This window comes from Prunus dulcis, chromosome 3 (assembly GCF_902201215.1).
Source record: "Prunus dulcis chromosome 3, ALMONDv2, whole genome shotgun sequence".
Lineage (NCBI taxonomy): Eukaryota > Viridiplantae > Streptophyta > Magnoliopsida > Rosales > Rosaceae > Prunus > Prunus dulcis.
Window position 1 is genome coordinate 18109164 of NC_047652.1, and position 19041 is coordinate 18128204.

Sequence of the window (19041 nt, forward strand, 5' to 3'; positions counted from 1 at the left end):
TCTTTGAACTTTCACCCAATTGGCATTTTAGTCCTTCAATTTCTAAAATCGTTTTTGTGGTCCATCAACTTTAGCTTCGTTAGAACAAATGGTCATGACGTGGCAAATGGATCGTATATTGTGCGACACTACAAGAAATTGGAGGGAGAATGTCTTGTCATTTGGATGCCAGATGATGAGCAAATTCACTGTTCTTGTAAGGAATTTGAGCATTCTGGGATTTTATGCAGGCATTCTCTTCGCGTACTTGTAGTGAAGAACTACTTTCAACTCCCTGAAAAATATTTTCTGCTCCGTTGGCGGGTAGAAAGTTCATTGGTTTCTGTGGATGATCAAAATGCTCAAATCAGCAGCGACGATTGTGCTCAGGCCTTCCAGAGTCTTACTGCTAGTTTATTGACAGAGTCCTTAATCTCCAAGGACAGATTCAATTATGTCCATAACGAACTTACGAGTCTTCTTGAGCATGTTAGAAATATGCCAGTAATCGACGAATATGCTGCAAATGCAGCAGCTAATAACATCAGTGAATCGTAGTCGGCTTGGTTTAGCAGTTAATATAGATGCTGCACTGTGACCTTTATTCAAAAGATTCAGAATCTCTGGAAGATGAAATGAGGTGCTGTGGAAGGCATTAAATTGTAGTCATTAACATTAATAAGCTCACACTCTGGAATAGTTGCAGACGAGTGAAAAAGAAACAGCAATACAAATAGTTTATCAACCCTAGCAAGCCAGCTCAGATTGCCTGGATGGGTGTCATTCTTTCATTGTATTTACTTCAAGTTTCAGGAAATGTTGGAATGAGGTAAGCGGAAGCTGGTCACTTTCAGTGTAAAATGTAAGTTTGCAGTCTATTCAAGTCCCCTTAACAATGTAAATTTGGACAAATGGTGTTTGGAAACTGACCTCAATTTAGTGTTAAGTTATCCTAATTTCCTCATAATCTTGATGATGCAGTTGTATTGAAATGATTATGCAAAATGCTTGTTCCTTGTAAAATATCATTCAATTATTACAGCTCAAAATTCAACTGGTTCCATCAAAAATCTGAAACACCCCACTGACCACGGCATGAAGAAAGAGTTTCTAATCACTTATTGTAGAGTGTGTGTGGGGTCACTGGCAAATGACCACCATGTCCCTGTTTCTGTAGGTCCTTCACATAAAATTCAATGTCCTTCGTTGCCACAAACAGCACTCATCAAGATTCCAAACGACAGAGCAGAACTTTCACCTAGACTTTTCAATGGACTGGACTACCATGTCAACTGAACGTTTGAATTTCCCTGGCTTTAATTTTGTTCACCGCACAAGAAAACGTCTGATTGGGGTTGGTCTCCCACTCTACTTGTCTGTTTAATTGCAATGTTTGTGAGTGTTCTGGCTCCAAGGAACCAGTCAAAGAGCAAGTCAGTTTCAATCTCATTATGTTTTGTCCTTTATCCTTTTTGTTCCATTCCTAATTTCTTCCCATAGTTTTATCTTGTATTTTCAATTTGGAAAAGGAAAGTGTGAGTTGTACCACTAGAGCTATAAACCTCTCGTAGTGCTTGTAAGAGGAAAATTGATTGTGTTTGACGGTAATACCACGCATACATATACAGTATCCTAAGGAATAAGGCAATTCTGATGACATTGATAAATTGCTGGTGAATGGTGATGCATACTTAGGTGGTGGTGCAGTTTGTGTCTGCTTCTTGTCACTTATGTGCTCATTAATGAGAATGTCGTGCATCTCATCAAGCCTTAATTATGCTCACTAAGATGTGAAGATCTTTAAGTTTTGTCGGATGGTCACTTTGTGCCTGCTAAAACACCGCCAGGAAGTATAGAAAATTGGCACACCTTCTCCTAATCCTGGACATAATTGGACAGCTCATCATGTGGGTGAACATGCACTAAAGTAAAGTCCATAGAGATTGTAGGATCAAGGCTTGGAGAGAGAGACATGATTCCCCTTTTAAATTGGAATATGGATTCATAGCTATTGCTGGACTTCGCATATATTTATGTTGTTAAGATTGTGGATCTGGACGATACATTTTAACAAAATCACTATAATTAATGTATATAAGCGTATTTTTGATAGTATGACAAGAGAACATGTTTCATGAATCTTATTATTTTATTACAATGTCCATATAAACCATAAATTGATTAGATCCGAACAATAAATTGTCCAACAATACAACATATATTCATTTTATTATAAACATTGTTGACTGGTAGCAGCATGTCTATGTCTTGTATTATGATCCGACAAATTTGAGCTCTCCCCTGAATTAGAATGTTTGTTAGAACAATTGTCTTTTTCTGAAAGACCTGGAAGAAATGAGTCAAGTGATCAATTGCCCGGTATCTTCTTAAAAGGTGGATAAACATAAGCAAAAAGAAGAATCAAAGATATATATCTAATAAAAACAAACAGTACAAGGAAAAAGGTGAATTCATGGATGTCATTGATTCATATTTTTATTTTATTTGGGTTTTTAAATGCACCTTTTGCCCTGTCCTTGCACGTAATTGGAGGAGTTGTCTTACCGACTCATGGCTTTTGTGGCAACTTGCGACGTGGAATTGTACTGGGATATGAATATATCTCAAGTCATTTTCAACCGTTTATTTAATGGTAGGACTTGATGATATGCTTCCCAATTTGATTTGCTTACACACAATCAGATCAACCATTTATATTATTACGAGCTGCGATGAGTAAATATGGTACAAATATCGGCGTAAGATGTGCATCATCTTTGTAATTCATTCAATCCACATTAAGGTTTTAATTTACAATTTCAAGTCTCTGATTTCAGAAAAAAGTTGTATCATTGATTATTGATATGAAGGTAAAGAGCTGGGATGGTATTTTACACAACATGGAAATCAGAAGGAATAAGAAACCAAAAATCTCAAAGTTACAGTCACAGAGTAGTCTTTTTTAATTGAAAAACTAGCTTGTTAGTTCTTTGCTCACTGACTGATCAAATCAAAACATGATTGCCTGTTGGACTTCAAGTTTAATTCCTTCCTTCATTCTTCTGATAAAATCATCACATTTCTTGTTCAACTCCTCTCTACTCAGCAACTCAATTCCTTCTTCTTCATATGCTTCATGATCTTCAACCATAATTAAGCTGTTTCTGCAGCCTTCCTCTTCTTCATCTTGTGTAATCAAAACCCTTTTATCTTCTGCTTCTGCTTCTTCTTCTACTGTGATAAAGATTTCATCATCTTCTCCTTCTTGCTCTTGTTCAACTTCCACATTGACAACTTCTTCCTTTGCTTTTGGTGCCTTTGTCTCTGCCAATTCGACAACTCTTTGCCGGTTTTCGCTGTTCTTCGGAGCAAGTTCATCATTGTTAAGATTAGTACTTCCCGGTGGAGAATTTCCAATAAGACCAGAATTCTTGACAATAAACACCAGAAGTCCATTGCAGAGCAAGAACATGTAGTTCTTATCAAAGCTGTAGCTGAACAGTTTCACAGAAGCTGCAGATGTGAAGGCATTGAAGGAATGAAGAAGGAAAGAAACCAAGGAAGAGTAGGACAATAAAATTGACAAGACTGAGACAGAGAGCAAAAGTTTGATGACTTTGCTTTGGTTATGGGATTGGCTGAAATTGAACTGGCTTGCAGCTTGGATGCTTGAAACCTTGATATAATCCATTGTGGTTTCTTCTTTGAGGGATAAAATCTGAGAGATTTTTTGAAGGGTTTTCTTTTTCTCAGAGGCTTAGTGAGGCTGGCTTACTCTTTTGCAATATGCCAAAGGAAATGAAACTGGAGGGTGCTTTATATAAGTTTTAGAGTTGTGAGTATAATAATCTGGTGTGAACTGATACACTTCACAGAAATAGACCACCCCAATTCAGTCAGCTACCTCAATAATATCTCTTTTTGATGACTAAGACTTGAATCAGTGGTCTTTCAAGAAAAATCAAAAAAGAAATTTATGGTTGGTTCCTTTAGCTGTCTTATTATTACCATTACTTACCTCTTCAAGGCCAGTTTAGCTTTATCTTTGAATTTTTACTGTAGATGATCCATCTTTTTAGGCAGTAGCTTTCTCTTTTTGATGTTTATACCAATAAAAAGTTCAATGAAAGTTCATTGTTTTTTCCTCTACATGAAGTAAGCACTTTAACAGAAAGATGGTTGGATTTAAAGGGTTCATTTTGAGGATGGTAGGTTGAATTTTGAGCTGGTTCAGGGTAGCAGATCTTGAAGTTTGGCATTTGGGTTGGTAGGCATGGAATGAAAGTAACTAATTCATCTCAGTTATTCTCAGTGGTAACAAAATCTGAAAACCATTCCAAACATTTCAGCAAATGCTCAGGTTCTAGATTGGTCAATTAGGGCAATGTTAGGGTAAGATTAGTCCCTTAATCATTTTTTTCTTAGCTGGTGATGACTTGATAATCCCGTGTCAACTTTTTGTTTAAGAATTGACTAAGATGTTAAGGTTGACCCCTGGTCAATCGGTCTACCAATTAGACAAAAAAATTGGTTTGTGTTTATCTTTTTGAAATTAAAAATTTGGGGTTAAAACAAAAATACGTACTGGAGCCTGGCAGTAGTTGAATTTAACGCGTAAAATACCATGTCAATACGTGTGGAGAAGTGTTGAATAAATCAATGTGTTCACATTCTGCATAATAATTTGCCTTGTACAATTCACATGGACCACGTCAAGCTTCTAGGCTGGTTAGGGCTGGGCTGGCCTTGGGTTTGAGGGATTGGATTGGGTTACATGGGTTGGTAGACCAAACATTTCAGTGATTTCACTTGTTTTAAAATTGAGTGGGGTTAAATGGTCCACATGAAAAGTCTACCAAGAAATAAATATTCGAGTTTTTAGGTTTAATGGTCTTTGAACTTTCACCCAATTGGCATTTTAGTCCTTCAATTTCTAAAATCGTTTTTGTGGTCCATCAACTTTAGCTTCGTTAGAACAAATGGTCATGACGTCAGTTTTGTTAACTTTTTTTTTTTTGGTTAAATTTGAGTATGTGCATAGTATATGATGTGCTGTTGAGGGTCAAAATCGAAAATTGCTTCACTCATGGGGTACATGGTCAATTCATGGCACACCCGAACCCCACACTCACTCCCCCACCATTGCAATTAACTCTCCCCATCCATATATCTTCCTCCCTCCCCAAGCCAAGCCCATTAAAACCCACCACCAATCAAGGAATGGTACATCTCCCTTCCTCCAATCCAACAAAGCCATGGACAATCTTCATCTAACACTGAGCTAATTAACCACCACCCTGAGAACAATGATGACGCTCTCACAACCCACATTTCCACCCAAACCATACCCCCTCTCCCTGCAATGGCAGGATAGGGAGAATATTTTTTAGTTTTTATTTTTATTTTTTGGGTGAAAGGAATATTCATACAACGAAAATTAAAAAATAATACAAAAATAACATTTTAATTCTACATTTAATAGAAAATATAACAAAATTGACAACATAATCATTTGTCCTAATGAAAGTGAAGTTGAAGGACCACGGGAACGATTTTAAAAATTGAGAGACAAAAATACGAATCGGGTCAAAATTGAAGGATCATTAGACCTAAAAACCCTAAACCTTCAAGAATTACCCCATTTTAAAATAAATAAAATTTAAAAGAAGTTGGCCCAATTTTAAACCAGGGTTGATGTTTTCTTTGGTATGAATACGATTACTTACTGTTTCACTTTTTTCTAAACTTTATTTATTTATAATGAACAAAATGTCTCTACATTATTGGATTTGAATTATTTACTGATTTTTGTGTGTGTTAATCTTATACTTATCTTTAAAACTACATCGTTTTAAACTTCTATATGATTATCTTTTTAATAGAAAAGAAAAGCTAAATATTAGACTTTAGATTCAATAGACTTAACCCCATATTTTAAAATCAGGTATATCTTTACATATAAGTGCAAAATTAGTGCCTGAAAAGATTGGTGTATCATTTTCATATGTTATATGGTACATTATTTTTACTTCTTTTTCTTTCAAGGTTATAAGTGGTGGGGAATTTTAAACCTAAAATTATTGATGACGAGGAGAATATCTTAGCCACTTGCTTTACTCCTAGTCCTCACATAATTTCCACTTCGGATTTCGACGAATACCAGAATGCCAGTTGCATTAATAAAACAAAATGAAAAACCCTTCACCTCAAAACTAAAATGTTAAATTTGCCGCCAGTAATTGAACTGTGATTTAATTGCAAATTGGTCGTTCATAAGAAGGGCAAAATGGTACTTTCAGTCTCATCGACATGTTTTGCTAAGCAAGTAAAGCATATGTGATGTGATGATAAATGTTGAACAGAGTATATAGACTGGACGACCACAAGATACATTCCACATCATTCATTTAACAAAAACATTATCTGTAAAGCTATAAATACTTATCCCATTGTATTGCTCAATTTTGAGCTTCATCTTCCCTTCAATCTGTTGCATGGCTACTTACCTCAGTCCTTGTTCATCTTCTTCAACCTCATCCACACCTTCTTCATTCAAGAATGAGACACGCCAGTTCAACAAAGTCATCACTATGCTAAGAGAAGCACATTCTTCTTCCAGATGGGTCTCTCAGATTCGCCTTAGAACCCCTGCCAGAAAGCACTTCCAGCTCAAATCGTCAAATGGGCATCCACTCAATGCTGTGTCTTTCAATGACGGTTCGCTTCTTGGTTCTTCTGCTGTTTGTATGCTACCCCTTTTGGCCATTTTGTTTAATTCTTTGAGTAACTAGTTTCGTTATGTTTAAGCAACCAGTTCATGTCCCCAATGCTTTTATTATGATTGATTGATTGCGTAGGGTTGTGATTTCAACTTGTAATTTTCAAGCTTACCTCTGTCATCAAGAAACATTCTTTATTAGCAGACATTACCATTTGCAAGATGTTTAATGCTTTCAGACAGGTTTGATCACAGGAAATCTTACTTGTATTTGACTTGGATTGAATGCTTATTGATACAAGTTCAAATTTTTAACAATAACAATTACAATTGGTGATTGTAAGGTAACTTGCTTGGAAGATAAGGTGTGCTTAGATTTTCAATCCACCTCTTCTGATCTTGGTGGTCCATTTAACTGTCTGCAATCTGTTTCTTGGTTAATTTTCTTTGTTGGGTTTATCACTGCTCAATTTTAAATGGGTATTTGAAATTACTTCAGCTGGAAGTCCTGTGGGCAAAGAACAGACTGAACCTCAAGGCAAAGTCTTTCCCATCTCAGATTCAGAAAATGTAGAATCTAAATTAAGCATAACCGTTGTTGGTGCTTCTGGAGACCTTGCCAAGAAGAAGATTTTTCCAGCACTTTTTGCTCTTTATTATGAAGATTGTCTGCCTGAGGTTCTTGTCTGATCTCTTCATCAATTTTCACTTTGTAATCATACCAACCAAAACGACTAACTACATTCTGCATGTTATTATCTTCATGTAGAATTTTGTGGTGTTTGGTTATGCTCGAACTGAAATGACTGATGAAGAGCTAAGGAACGTGATTAGCACAACCTTGACTTGCAGGATAGATCAGCGGTATTGTATTTTGCTAAGCCACGGGAACATACGATTACATGAAATATTTGCGTTATCTATAAATTGACATGCAGAAATGACTCACAGGGAAAATTGTGAGGGGAAAATGGATCAGTTCTTGAAAAGGTGCTTCTACCATGCTGGTCAGTATAATTCTGAGGAGCATTTTGCAGAATTGGACCGCAAGCTGAAAGAGAAGGAGGTAATGTGTTACTATATTTCTTTCTCTCGCGTGTTCCATAACAGCTATTGTTGTAAATTCATCAAGTGTTAGATAAATTGATGTAAATTAGGTACTTAAGGCAAATGGAAGCAAATTCTTATATCTTGCAGGATGTCTTATAATCTTGTGGATGCAATAATTAATCGTCTTTAAATAGATTTGAAACCTGGATAATTACATATATAGCGTTATATCCTAAAGAGCCATCTATCTTTGGTAATCTTACAGTCTACGTTTCTGCGATTTTCATGGTACTGTTAAGAGTGAAGGTCAAGTCTCAAATTCCATATAGCGTAAAATATGGTGGTTAAGATCTTCAACTTCTCATTTCAATCAAATCTAAAGTGAGAAAGTTATAAAAGGCAGTTCAGTCTTCAGAGATGGTGTTCTAGTAGATGCCACGAATAACCATCTTGCTGACAGATTTGTCTGTCTTACCCTCTTAGTTATATTGATTTACGTTGACAAACATTCACATTTGATATCTTCGATTGTTCTGATGTCCAGGCTGGAAGCAAGTCAAATAGGTTGTTTTACTTATCAATACCTCCAAACATATTTGTGGATGTGGTGAGATGTGCTAGCGTTAAAGCTTCTTCAGCAAATGGGTGGACAAGGGTCATTGTTGAAAAGCCATTTGGTCGTGACTCTGAATCATCTGCTCAGCTAACCAAATGTTTAAAGCACTACCTTACTGAAGACCAAATATTTAGGTGAATTTTTCTCTCAAGCTTTATCAATAGTCAGATTTATACAAATCTAAAGAAGGAAGTTTAATCTTATAGATAATATTTTTCAGGATTGACCATTACTTGGGCAAGGAGCTTGTTGAGAACCTGTCAGTGCTTCGCTTCTCAAATCTTGTTTTTGAGCCTGTCTGGTCTCGGAACTACATTCGTAATGTGCAACTGATTTTTTCCGAAGATTTTGGTACAGAGGGAAGAGGAGGGTGAGTTTCTTCCTCAACAATGTTGTACGAAATAAAGTTGTTCAATCACCTGATTGCAGTTACCCTTGTTTCCAGATATTTTGATAAGTATGGAATCATACGGGACATAATGCAAAATCATCTTCTGCAAATACTAGCACTGTTTGCTATGGAAACACCAGTCAGCTTAGATGCTGAAGACATTAGGAATGAAAAGGTATTTATAGTTTTCCATTTCCAATGTCTTTAAGGTCAAGATTTTGGTTTTAAGAACTTTTATCTCAGGGTGTTACGGAGAGCCTACCTTAATGTTCTCACTTTGAGTTGATCATGATATATTTGATGGTCTGAACTCAGGTAAAGGTTATAAGGTCAATGAGGCCACTGCTGCTTGAAGATGTAGTTGTCGGTCAATATAAGGGCCATATCAAGGGCAGTAAATCGTATCCTGCTTATATAGATGACCCAACCGTGCCAAAAGACAGTCGCACCCCTACATTTGCAGCAGCAGCTCTCTTTATTGATAATGCCAGATGGGATGGGGTTCCTTTCTTGATGAAAGCAGGAAAAGCGCTCCATACTAAGCGGTATGTAGAAATGTTTCATCTTCTTAAGGATCACTTCTTTTAATATTCCCTCATATTGTGAGATGTAAATAATTGAGTGACCTGAATTTTTTTCACTATAATTACCCAGAGCAGAGATCAGAGTCCAATTCAGACATGTCCCAGGTAATTTGTACAAGAGGAACTTTGGAACTGATTTAGATAAGGCTACAAATGAGCTTGTGCTTCGTGTACAACCTGATGAAGCTATATATCTGAAGATCAACAACAAAGTCCCTGGTCTTGGAATGAGACTAGATCGAAGTGACCTAAATTTGCTTTACCGATCAAGGTACGATAATCATGTAGACAATTAGGTTGACTGAAAATGGTCTAAAATATTTTGAAATACATTTTAACAAAATGGAAAGACTCGTGTTTTAATTATGACCACTTTGAAGATCAAAAAGTATATTCTCTATAGTTGTACAGTCTTAATTTTTCTTTTCAACATTAAAATCCATTCTAGTTCTATTCTTTGATAAGAAAGCAGCACCACCATTTGATGACAAAAAGCTTGGAGTTGTAAAATACATGTCCTAAACCAGAACTTTTTGCATAATAATGCAACAACATTTGTGCACTTAAATAATGAAGGCATCTTAATGAATATGATTCTGTTTTGAAGGTATCCAGCAGAAACACCAGATGCATATGAGAGGCTACTCTTAGATGCAATTGAAGGGGAACGGAGGTTGTTCATTAGAAGTGATGAGCTTGATGCTGCTTGGGCTCTATTCACACCATTGTTAAAGCAGCTTGATGAGAAGAAGATTGTTCCTGAGCTCTACCCCTACGGTAGTAGAGGGCCCGTAGGACCACATTATCTTGCTGCAAAGCACAATGTCAGATGGGGAGATCTCGGAGATGATGACTAGTAAAGCTGCGGTTTGCATGCTCATTGCCGGTTCTTGTTCCGATTTCAGCCATTGATTCTCTTTCAATGCAGATATTGAAATACTAAAACGTTTCTATAGTGTGGTGGTTGGTTAATCACAAAACATTGCATTCATGGAAATGCAAGTAAAACTGTTCGGAAATGCAAATAGGCCTCTGGATTTTCCTCATGGTAGCAAAAGACTTGAGGGACAATTCTGATGTATGAATGTGTGACTATAATTGAGCTCAGTTAATTGTCCCAACCTAACCTTTTTTGTTCTTACAATCCCAAATAAATTTGGGCCACAAATAATGAGAACATGACAAAGAGGGATTCTATGGACACCCTAGCATGGTCTCTGGAAACCCACACGACCCATTCTTCAGTCTGAAATCTTTTCATATTCGTTCCTTATTTGAAAATATATATAATGAAAACAAAAAAAATTGTTGAATACAAGTAGTAGTTTAAACTATAAAAGGGAAGATGATTTCCCACCTACATTATCGAAGTATCATAAAATTTTTTATTCAAATATGATCACTGATCTACAAGTTAAAATCATTTTCAACGGCACGAAAGAAAAAAAGACTTTAAATAATTCAACTTGTTGGAAAATGAATGAATGAATGAAAGGATGGATGATAGTGATTTTGTAAAACTAAAGAGAGAGAAACACAAAAGGAGAGGAGGGGGTGGGTCCCATAACAGGGCTATATTTATAAGGTGTGACAGAAGGATGAATTAATATTTTGTGAAATGCGAAGGGCAGAGAGAAGGGGCAGGGCAGGGGAGAGCAGAAGGGCAGTGATGTATGTTGGGATATATGGTTATGATAGTTACAGACTGAGTGTGGCAGGAACCCTAGTCTAGCAATAAATACTAGTAGCAGCCTATCCCTACCCTCTCCCTACCACCCTCTATTTTCAGTTTCCAATTTTTCAAAATTTTCCAAGTTTTGAGACACACAGAGAGAGAGAGAAAAGAGAGAGAGAGAGAAGAGAGAGAAAGGGAAGTTGATGGTTTGTACTTTGCTAAAAGATCTTTCAGTTATATTCCATCGAGACATCGCTGATTAGACATGAGCATGCCATTCTAGTCAAAAAGCACTTCCCTGTCTTTCTCTGGCCCCACACCTTCCTTCCTTCTTCTTCCTCCTCTTCTTCCCACTCTCTTTTGCACAGCGTCTTCTTTACACGCCCGCCATCTTCTTCTTCTTTCTTCTTCTCAATTTTGATTGATAATTTAGGTCACTGGAAATGCTTTATTTTACTGTAATTATATCTATCTTTTGAGAGATTAGTGATTTAGGTAGAGTTAAGTGCACTCGAGATTCTATGTTCGATTTCTTCCTCGACCCAGCATTATCTCGTATAAAAGTTAAAAAAATAAATTTAAAAAAATTTCAAACAAGTCGTTGGCATGATGCAAAATTTCCATGAGTTTGTGAGCAAGTTGTGCATGGCACATCGTTAATGATCATCATCTCCAATCAAATGCGCGGGTCCGGTGGTCGGTGGTACAACAATCACCAACACAACAATCACCAACCCAATTTCACGCTAGCCTTAATTTTGGCACTTATAACTCTAACTCTATGCCATAAACTTGTATCATCACTACTCCAAGTTCCTTGAATCTAATAATAAAATCTTTTTCAACTACTCATTAGCTCTTTTCTTTTTCTTTTTCTCCCTCCATGTCTCCTATTATATATAGCATAATAGCAAGCTACACTATCTAGAGTGGTAGAAAATTTTGACAAATGTGAATTAGGGTAATTGATTAGGCAAATTAAATTAATTTAGAGTAAATTAGAATATCTTGTGGTAGAAATTTTATTTTATTGTTTTTGAACTCTGGGCATGCTATTAAGCTAATAAAAGAAGCTTTGAGAACCAAAAATTGAAATTCTTTTGCGTCATCATGATAAAGTTCTACAATCTTCTTGTATCATCCTTGTCAACCTAATCGTTTTGGAAAATACTTCCCTTTTTATGTTCCTATTTGTAGTAGTGTAATATATGATATGTGCAGAAATTTTTAATTTTATATTTTTAATGAATTATTTTGCATATGTGTCAAACTATGATTGGTAAGAAGGAGAAGTACCTATCTCCTTATCAAAAGGGGACCAGTAGAATCCAATCTTTTTTGCCCTAGATTTGTTGTGCTGCTTTTTTCGTTTAGTCTCTCGAAGCGAACACAGAAGAATCATGTGGGTATTAGTCATCAACAGTAATGACTGTAGACGTTAACTTATGAGGCTTATCAATTATGACGGTAATCTCGTGTCATTTTTGCAACGCTTGAAAACATTAACTCGGATCCCAAATCCAAACAAAAGCCCTAATTAAGCTAGAGTGGACTTTTGTCCTCAACTTCTCAACGAGTCAATGAAACCCTGTTACCAAGAAGACTAATTAATAAGAAAGATGAGCGGTTTCCAGACACAAGCATTATTATTAAGCACGCACGCCTTGCAAGCCTTGCAATTTGCAAACAAAACATCCTCAGGCAACAAACAAACAAGGCTCAAAACAAAAAACATAAAAACAAAAAAAGAAGAGCAATTATTTTCTTTCTGGGTACTGATTTGTGCACTTTTGGTTTTGGGTAAAAATGCCATGCCCATTTTCTTGACAATCATCTGCAACTGATACTCCAAAAGGACCGACGAGAGAGAGTCCTAAAAATCCCCTGAAAAATCCAGGGCTATGCCAAAATCCCTGCGGTCTCTCAGAACTCCCTCAGCACCAGCCCCACTTCAACCCCTCCCCCGCCGCCATCTTTTCAGCCCGGGAAATTAAACCAACCAACCAACCCACCCCCACCACCACCACCACCACCACCACCCTCCCCTCTTAGGTCATCCCCCCAACCCCACCAAAGAGCCCAAACAAAACTTGTTTTTATTCTTCTCAATATTTATTAGTATGTTTATTTATACTACAAATTTATGTCACACTGAGCATCTTCTAGTCACACTCTCAATTATTGCTTTTCACTCTAAACATTATTATTTACTAACTTTTAAAAGCAAATTCACACTATCAATTTATTATTTTCCACTTTGAAATTGATATTTTATTATATTATTATAAAACATACAAGTGCACTCTCTTCGATTAGTGCATGATGACCTTTTTAAAATATTGACAATAAACATAAAGAAGAAATTACACTTAAATGACTGCATCGAAGTTTTTATTAGATCAATATGAATAACGAGTACAAATAAACAAACTGTAAAAGGAAAATGTTTGGCTCTTTAAAATCGAAGAGGAGCTTCTCTCTAGCAAGAAATGGAATTTTGTTTAACTTTTTTTTTCTTTTTGAATTTTACAAGTGTGTCATTATCTCATTTTATTACGAGAATTCAATTTTAAGGAGCCAAGCTATACTCTTAAAATAATTACAGAAAGAGTGTGGACAATAAAATTCCAGAGACTCCCAGAATAAAATTACCCACAAATTATTTTATATATATATATAGAGTGATGAAGGGGGTGAGAGTGTGAAATTGCATATCCAAGAATCCCGAAGACCCTTTTTGGGTCCCTCACTCAATTGTGTCTTTATCCACACCTTTTTGTCCTTGTGATCCTTTCTCAAGTTTTTTTCCTCTCCCTCCTTTACTTGCCGGTCTCCTTTATAGCAGCTTCTTCTTTGTTCCAACTTTCTTTTTTCTTTTTTTCCCATTATTATCCATGTCTTCACCCTCAACTTCATCATCTTCTTCATCCCAAGATGGAAACCACAGTGCCAATGCAGCTGGCCCTAGCAATGTACAAAGAGGTGGTGATTTTGAAGGCCCATCCTCATCCAGACGACGTGCCGTGAACGAGGTCTGGCCTGAGCCTTTTGTGGAAGCCCTCGCCACCCAAGTTGCCATTGATGCCTCTCGCTCCATGGGAAGGCTTGCTGCAGCTCCTGCTCTTGCCAATGTGTTTCAGGTCCGTTTTCTAATCAAATTGAATAATCATAACTCCACTCAAACTCATGTTATTCCTCTGCTTAATTAATTATACATGAATATTTTTTTTTTTTTGAGAATTTTTGTGTAACAATGTGAAATTTGTTACCATAATACGAGTAGGGTATGTGTTTGTGTGCTTAATTTTGATGATGTTGGGGGGCATCTTTGGCTAGGTGCACTGAGAAACTGATGGGTTTTTTACCAAAACTGGACAAAGTATTAGTCTAGTCAAAGGGTGTAAAATTACAACAAAAATAAATAATAAATAAAAATTTTGAGTTCTGGGTTTTATTCTAATCCTTCCATAATATTGGGACGTTTTACAAAATTCGATTTGGCTTGCCTTGGTTGCCTATGAGCAATGAGCATCCGAGAAGAACACTACTTCTTTCTGAAAGCAAGTGCTTTTTTGATGGGTCTATTCTCATTCTCTCTATGCAAATTTTTTTTTAAAAATGTCCCTTTCACAGGTTTGTTGTTTTTGTAGCACACTTGACAAAATGTGTCTATTTTTGCACCCCTTTTCTTCCTTTCCAAAATCTAATGAAAAAGGGTTCTTTTGGCTTTGAATTTTTCCTTTTTCCCTTTATTGGCATGTAATCCTTTTGAGCTCTTGCAATCCCCCCATTGGCCTCTACTTTTTGACTCAACTTTCTTCAAATTTTATCGGGATGCCTTTTCTCAGTTCCTTATACAAATAATGCTTGCAGATATAGATAGATAGATAGATAGCGAACTTTAAGGCAGTGTTAAGAACTAAATAGCAAAATTTAAGGAGCTGTGTTGCTTTTCTTTTTCTTTTTCTATATCTAGCTAAGATACGAAGATTATACTAGGACTCGAACTCGGAATCTCCGACTCAAACTCTGGATCTTTTCTGGGAGAGTAATTGTTCTTCGAGTCTTTTTATAATTTGTTTTGTTTTGTTTAAAGAAAATTGAGTGTGTTTTCACTTTGCTGGAAAATGTACTGAAAGGAATGTGAAATATATTTGAAAATTGAACTTGATGCCATTTAAAAAAAAAAAGGAAGGGAAAATAAAACACTTGAGTTTGATTTGAATCCAAACGGCTTTCTATATGAGGAGGGGCTATTAGTCATACGCATAGAGAGGTAGGGGGGTGTGTTTGATTGAGATGAGATGAGGAGAGATGAGAGTGATCTCTCTGACAGTTGATGTGTCAAAAACCTGCATGCATGTGGCATATGCGATAAAGCACATGGTGCCCAATGCTGGTTTGGTCTACAAACTCATGTCTACTCGTCAACTCCAGAGGTGTGCTTGTCTCTTATTACATGCATCTCAAAAACGGTCACTTCTAATATGCTTTGCTTTGTTTTCTTTTGTTTGTTTCCTTTTCGTCTTTTGCCTTTGAAACACTCTTATTATACTTGCCCTCTTCTTGCTTCGGAAGCCTAACTAGGGATATAAATTTTGTTAAATTACAAAGCCTAACTATGATGTATGAAAACTCTATATAAGAACAAAACCCGCTATAAATTATTGCATTACATAAAATGTTCTCTTGTTAGACAGCTCGACAACTATATTTATGAGGTAATAAATTTTAACCATCGACTGTAAATTTTGTTAAATGACAAAGCCCAACTATGATGTATGAAAATCTATTATAAGAACAATACACATAATTATTGCATTTACATAAAACATTTTCTTGCTAGACAGCTCGATGTCTTTACTTAAGAGATAATTAACTTTAACCATTGAGTATAAATTTTGTGTTTGAATATGTGATTCAAATTAGTCGTCTCCCAACACTTTAGACGAAAGATTAGCTATGAATGATTAAACATAAAATCATTGTTGTACAAGAAATGTTCTCTTGCTAGACGTATGAGAAATATTAATCACTGAATTTAAACCTTGTTTAAAGATGTGATTACAATTAATAGCCTCTGTGAACAAAAGATTAACTAAAACATCACCCCAGAATGTATTTACACGATCAAATCTTCCCATAGGTAAGCTGAACAGAAGAGAAAAAGAAAGATCCAATTAGAGCAGGAAAACGTGAGTGCACGCAAGGGTGGGATAAGTCCAAGTAGAAAGGAGGGAAGAGTCAAAGAAAGAAGACACTAGAGAGGGGGAGGGAAGAAAGAGGGGAAGGGGGTAGGGATGAAAAAGATTCGCTGCTTTTGACGAGACAGGCTTTGGCTACAACCCACACATACACCTTTCTTGGAAATGAAAGATATATATATGTGGGGAAGCACGCAAAATTTGCAATCCTATGTTTGTGTCAAAATAAATTTCGTAATGTTTTTGGTCCAAGCAAAATCAAACCAAGCTTTATGTTTCATGTATGGACCACCTACCTCTAGATGTGGTTTTTGTACTTGTCTTTGTCCCTAGCTATGTCAAAGTTGCTAGGAATAATATTCCAAAGTTTTATTGAGAATATTTATGTCATTTTTAATTGTCGCATGCAAATAGGGTCAAGTTCTATGTAGCTAGGCTTTAGCTCGATTGTACTTGGGTGGTACAATATATGTTGTAAAGTGTACGTGGGTTGAGTGTGATAATAATTAAAGTGGGGGAGATTAGGTGTCAGCCTTCTTCTCCAGCTTTCAATTTCCATGATAGTCGGATCGATATGTCATTTATCTTGCATATTTGCATGAGAGAGAGGAGAGGAGAGAGAGAGAGATTTGCAGAAATTGAAATGATCACTAGATAGATATAAAACCACACAGGTGACATGCCAGTGCTTTATTATTTAGACTTACTCTGACTGATGTTTTTCTTCCTCTGTTACACTCTACTAAACCCTAGCTATAGTATTTACTCTCTCTCTCTCTCTCTGGTCATTGCTTCACTGCTCATTGCCAGCTGAGCTGTTGCTTACCCCTCCTCGGGCTCCACCTTCAAGGTCATCCCTTTCGCTCTCTCTCCCTCTCTTTCACATACAATAATAGCTAGCTTTACGCGCATGGCATGAAGCTGCGCTCTGTGTCTAGGGTTTTGGATTCATATGCTTCTCTTCTTCTCTATCAATGGTTGTCCACCCACCCACCCTTCCACTTAATATGAGAACCAACCACACCCAAACACAACAAATTAATTAATCCCTAGTTTTCCCCTTTTTATGTATTTAAAAAAATTAGTTAAAGAATAGTTATCCCTGTATTCGGGTTTTGTATTCAATTCCCCCTCCACGGTATGGCTTGTTTAAAAAAAGAAAAAAAAAAGGGGGACATGAATCTAGCTAGTAGAACATCCATGAAGGAACTTGGACTGCCAACCCTTTTGTACGTTCCAAGTTGAAAACTGCAGTGTTGAATTAAAATTTGTCCTGCAGGTCTTTGTATTGTTGCTCTTGTTTGTTTGTGGCTGTGTGGTGTGGATGTCGGGGGTGTAATTAGTTAAGGTGCCCTCCCTTTAACCGGTTAAAAATCAGATGCGTCCAATATCTGACACTGACATTAAATACCCATATAACCCTTACCTACACATGCAAGCGTGCCTATTTTCTCCGCTTAATTAAAATAAATAAATATCGACATAGAATTATGTTTAATATTTTTTATACAAGGCAACGTGCATGCATGAAATTAGCTGTACCCCATGTACTAATTTCGCCTGCCCACGTGGCACTCTTTTTTTCTTTGGGTTGGCAGATTTGTTCAACGTGGCGCGCCGTCTCCCGCTCGGACCTCCTCTGGCATCGACTCACGCGCCTTGTTTGGGGTAGGACCCGCCTCCTCCAGGACACGTGGCGCGACGAGTACGTCTACTGGCATCGGACGGCTAGGAACTTCCAGACCCGTAGATCGCTCCACACAACACTCTACTTCGACCCGTCCGACGTCGAAGATTCCAACGGCTTCACCTGCCGCTGCCTCACGCTCTCCGACGCCCACCTCGCCTGCGGCTTCGCCGACGGCGCCGTCCGCGTCTTCCACCTCGACACCCGCCTCCACGTCAACACTTTCCGGCCCCACCTCCGCGACCGCCTCGGCCCATTCTCCCGCGCCGTCACCGGCATCGTCATAACCGACTCCAAACTCGTCTTCGCCACGCTGGATGGGGACATCCACGTGGCGATCATCGGGATCCCCCAGATCACGCGCCGGGTCCACCTGGGCGAGGTGGTCAACGACGGAGCCCTGGTCGACTTCACGGGCTGCGAGAGGTGGTGGGTCGGGCTCTACGCGGGCGTACCGGGTCGGGCCTTCCACATATGGGATGGCGTGACGGAGCAGTTGACTTTCGTGGGCGGTACGTTGACCGATCCGGAGGCGGTGATGGGGTGGCACATGCTGACCGAGATGACCGGGTTCGTGGGCCGAGTCCGAGTCACGAGTCGCGAATCGGCCGTGGCGTGCACGAGCTCGCGCGTGATGGTCTTCGATCTGACGAACCAGGGGCTCGTGTTGGGTGATGAAGAGTACAGGAACGGGAGGGAGATAATTGTGACCTCGGTTGACGTCAGCAGCGCGGCGTACGTTATCGCGGAGAGGAGGAGGGGGCTGGCTAGGTTGGCTAGGTTGGCTAGGGTGCGTCTGGTGGACACTATGGAGGAGGTGTGCAGGTTCAACGTGAGGGGGGCGGCGGAGATGGAGGCGATGGGGTGCATGAACGAGGGGTACGCGCTAATGTGCACCGATGGCGTGGTGAGTGTGTGGGAGGTGGAGAGGGGCGCATATCTGTACAGGTTCAGGGAGAGGATCGGGGACGTCAATGCGATGGTGTGCGACGAACGACATGTCGCAGCGTGCTCGAGTGATACGACACTGCACCTATGGGACTTTGGGGCTGCAGATTAATTAAATTAATTAGGGGATTTAGTTAGTTAATGAATTATGGGACAGGGGATTTAGTTAGTTAATGAATTATGGGACTT

The 19041-nt window shown here is 38.1% G+C and overlaps 2 protein-coding genes across 4 annotated transcripts; one reads left to right on the forward strand and one right to left on the reverse strand.

Moving 5' to 3' along the window:
• Positions 1-2810: 2810 nt before the first annotated feature.
• Positions 2811-3823, reverse strand: LOC117622264. Its single transcript, XM_034352872.1, has one exon. It carries the CDS (start codon positions 3668-3670, stop codon positions 2990-2992), a length of 681 nt encoding a protein of 226 aa, XP_034208763.1. The 5' UTR covers positions 3671-3823; the 3' UTR covers positions 2811-2989.
• Positions 3824-6371: 2548 nt separating this feature from the next.
• Positions 6372-18964, forward strand: LOC117622286 (glucose-6-phosphate 1-dehydrogenase, chloroplastic-like). 3 transcript variants are annotated; one of them, XM_034352912.1, is made up of 10 exons: positions 6372-6723; positions 7197-7375; positions 7467-7561; positions 7649-7763; positions 8292-8497; positions 8584-8733; positions 8809-8929; positions 9070-9299; positions 9409-9609; positions 9946-10389. In XM_034352912.1, exons 1-10 carry the CDS (start codon positions 6474-6476, stop codon positions 10193-10195), a joined length of 1797 nt encoding a protein of 598 aa, XP_034208803.1. In that variant the 5' UTR covers positions 6372-6473; the 3' UTR covers positions 10196-10389. The 3 variants fall into 3 exon arrangements, with proteins under 3 accessions (XP_034208803.1, XP_034208805.1, XP_034208804.1); XM_034352913.1 differs by having other exon boundaries at positions 6376-6696; XM_034352914.1 differs by lacking the exons at positions 7197-7375; positions 7467-7561; positions 7649-7763; ... (4 more) ...; positions 9409-9609; positions 9946-10389 and adding exons at positions 13925-14153; positions 17816-18964 and having other exon boundaries at positions 6372-6529.
• Positions 18965-19041: the final 77 nt, after the last annotated feature.

What these genes read in the sequence shown, in the direction of transcription:
- LOC117622286 (XM_034352912.1), top strand. Translation starts at nt 6,474, where the DNA reads ATGGCTACTTACCTCAGTCCTTGTTCATCTTCTTCAACCTCATCCACA. An exon ending in ACTGAAGACCAAATATTTAG is followed by an intron (nt 8,498 to 8,583) that starts GTGAATTTTTCT and finishes AATATTTTTCAG; the next exon opens with GATTGACCATTACTTGGGCA. An exon ending in AAAGCGCTCCATACTAAGCG is followed by an intron (nt 9,300 to 9,408) that starts GTATGTAGAAAT and finishes ATAATTACCCAG; the next exon opens with AGCAGAGATCAGAGTCCAAT.
- LOC117622264 (XM_034352872.1), bottom strand. Translation starts at nt 3,670, where the DNA reads ATGGATTATATCAAGGTTTCAAGCATCCAAGCTGCAAGCCAGTTCAAT.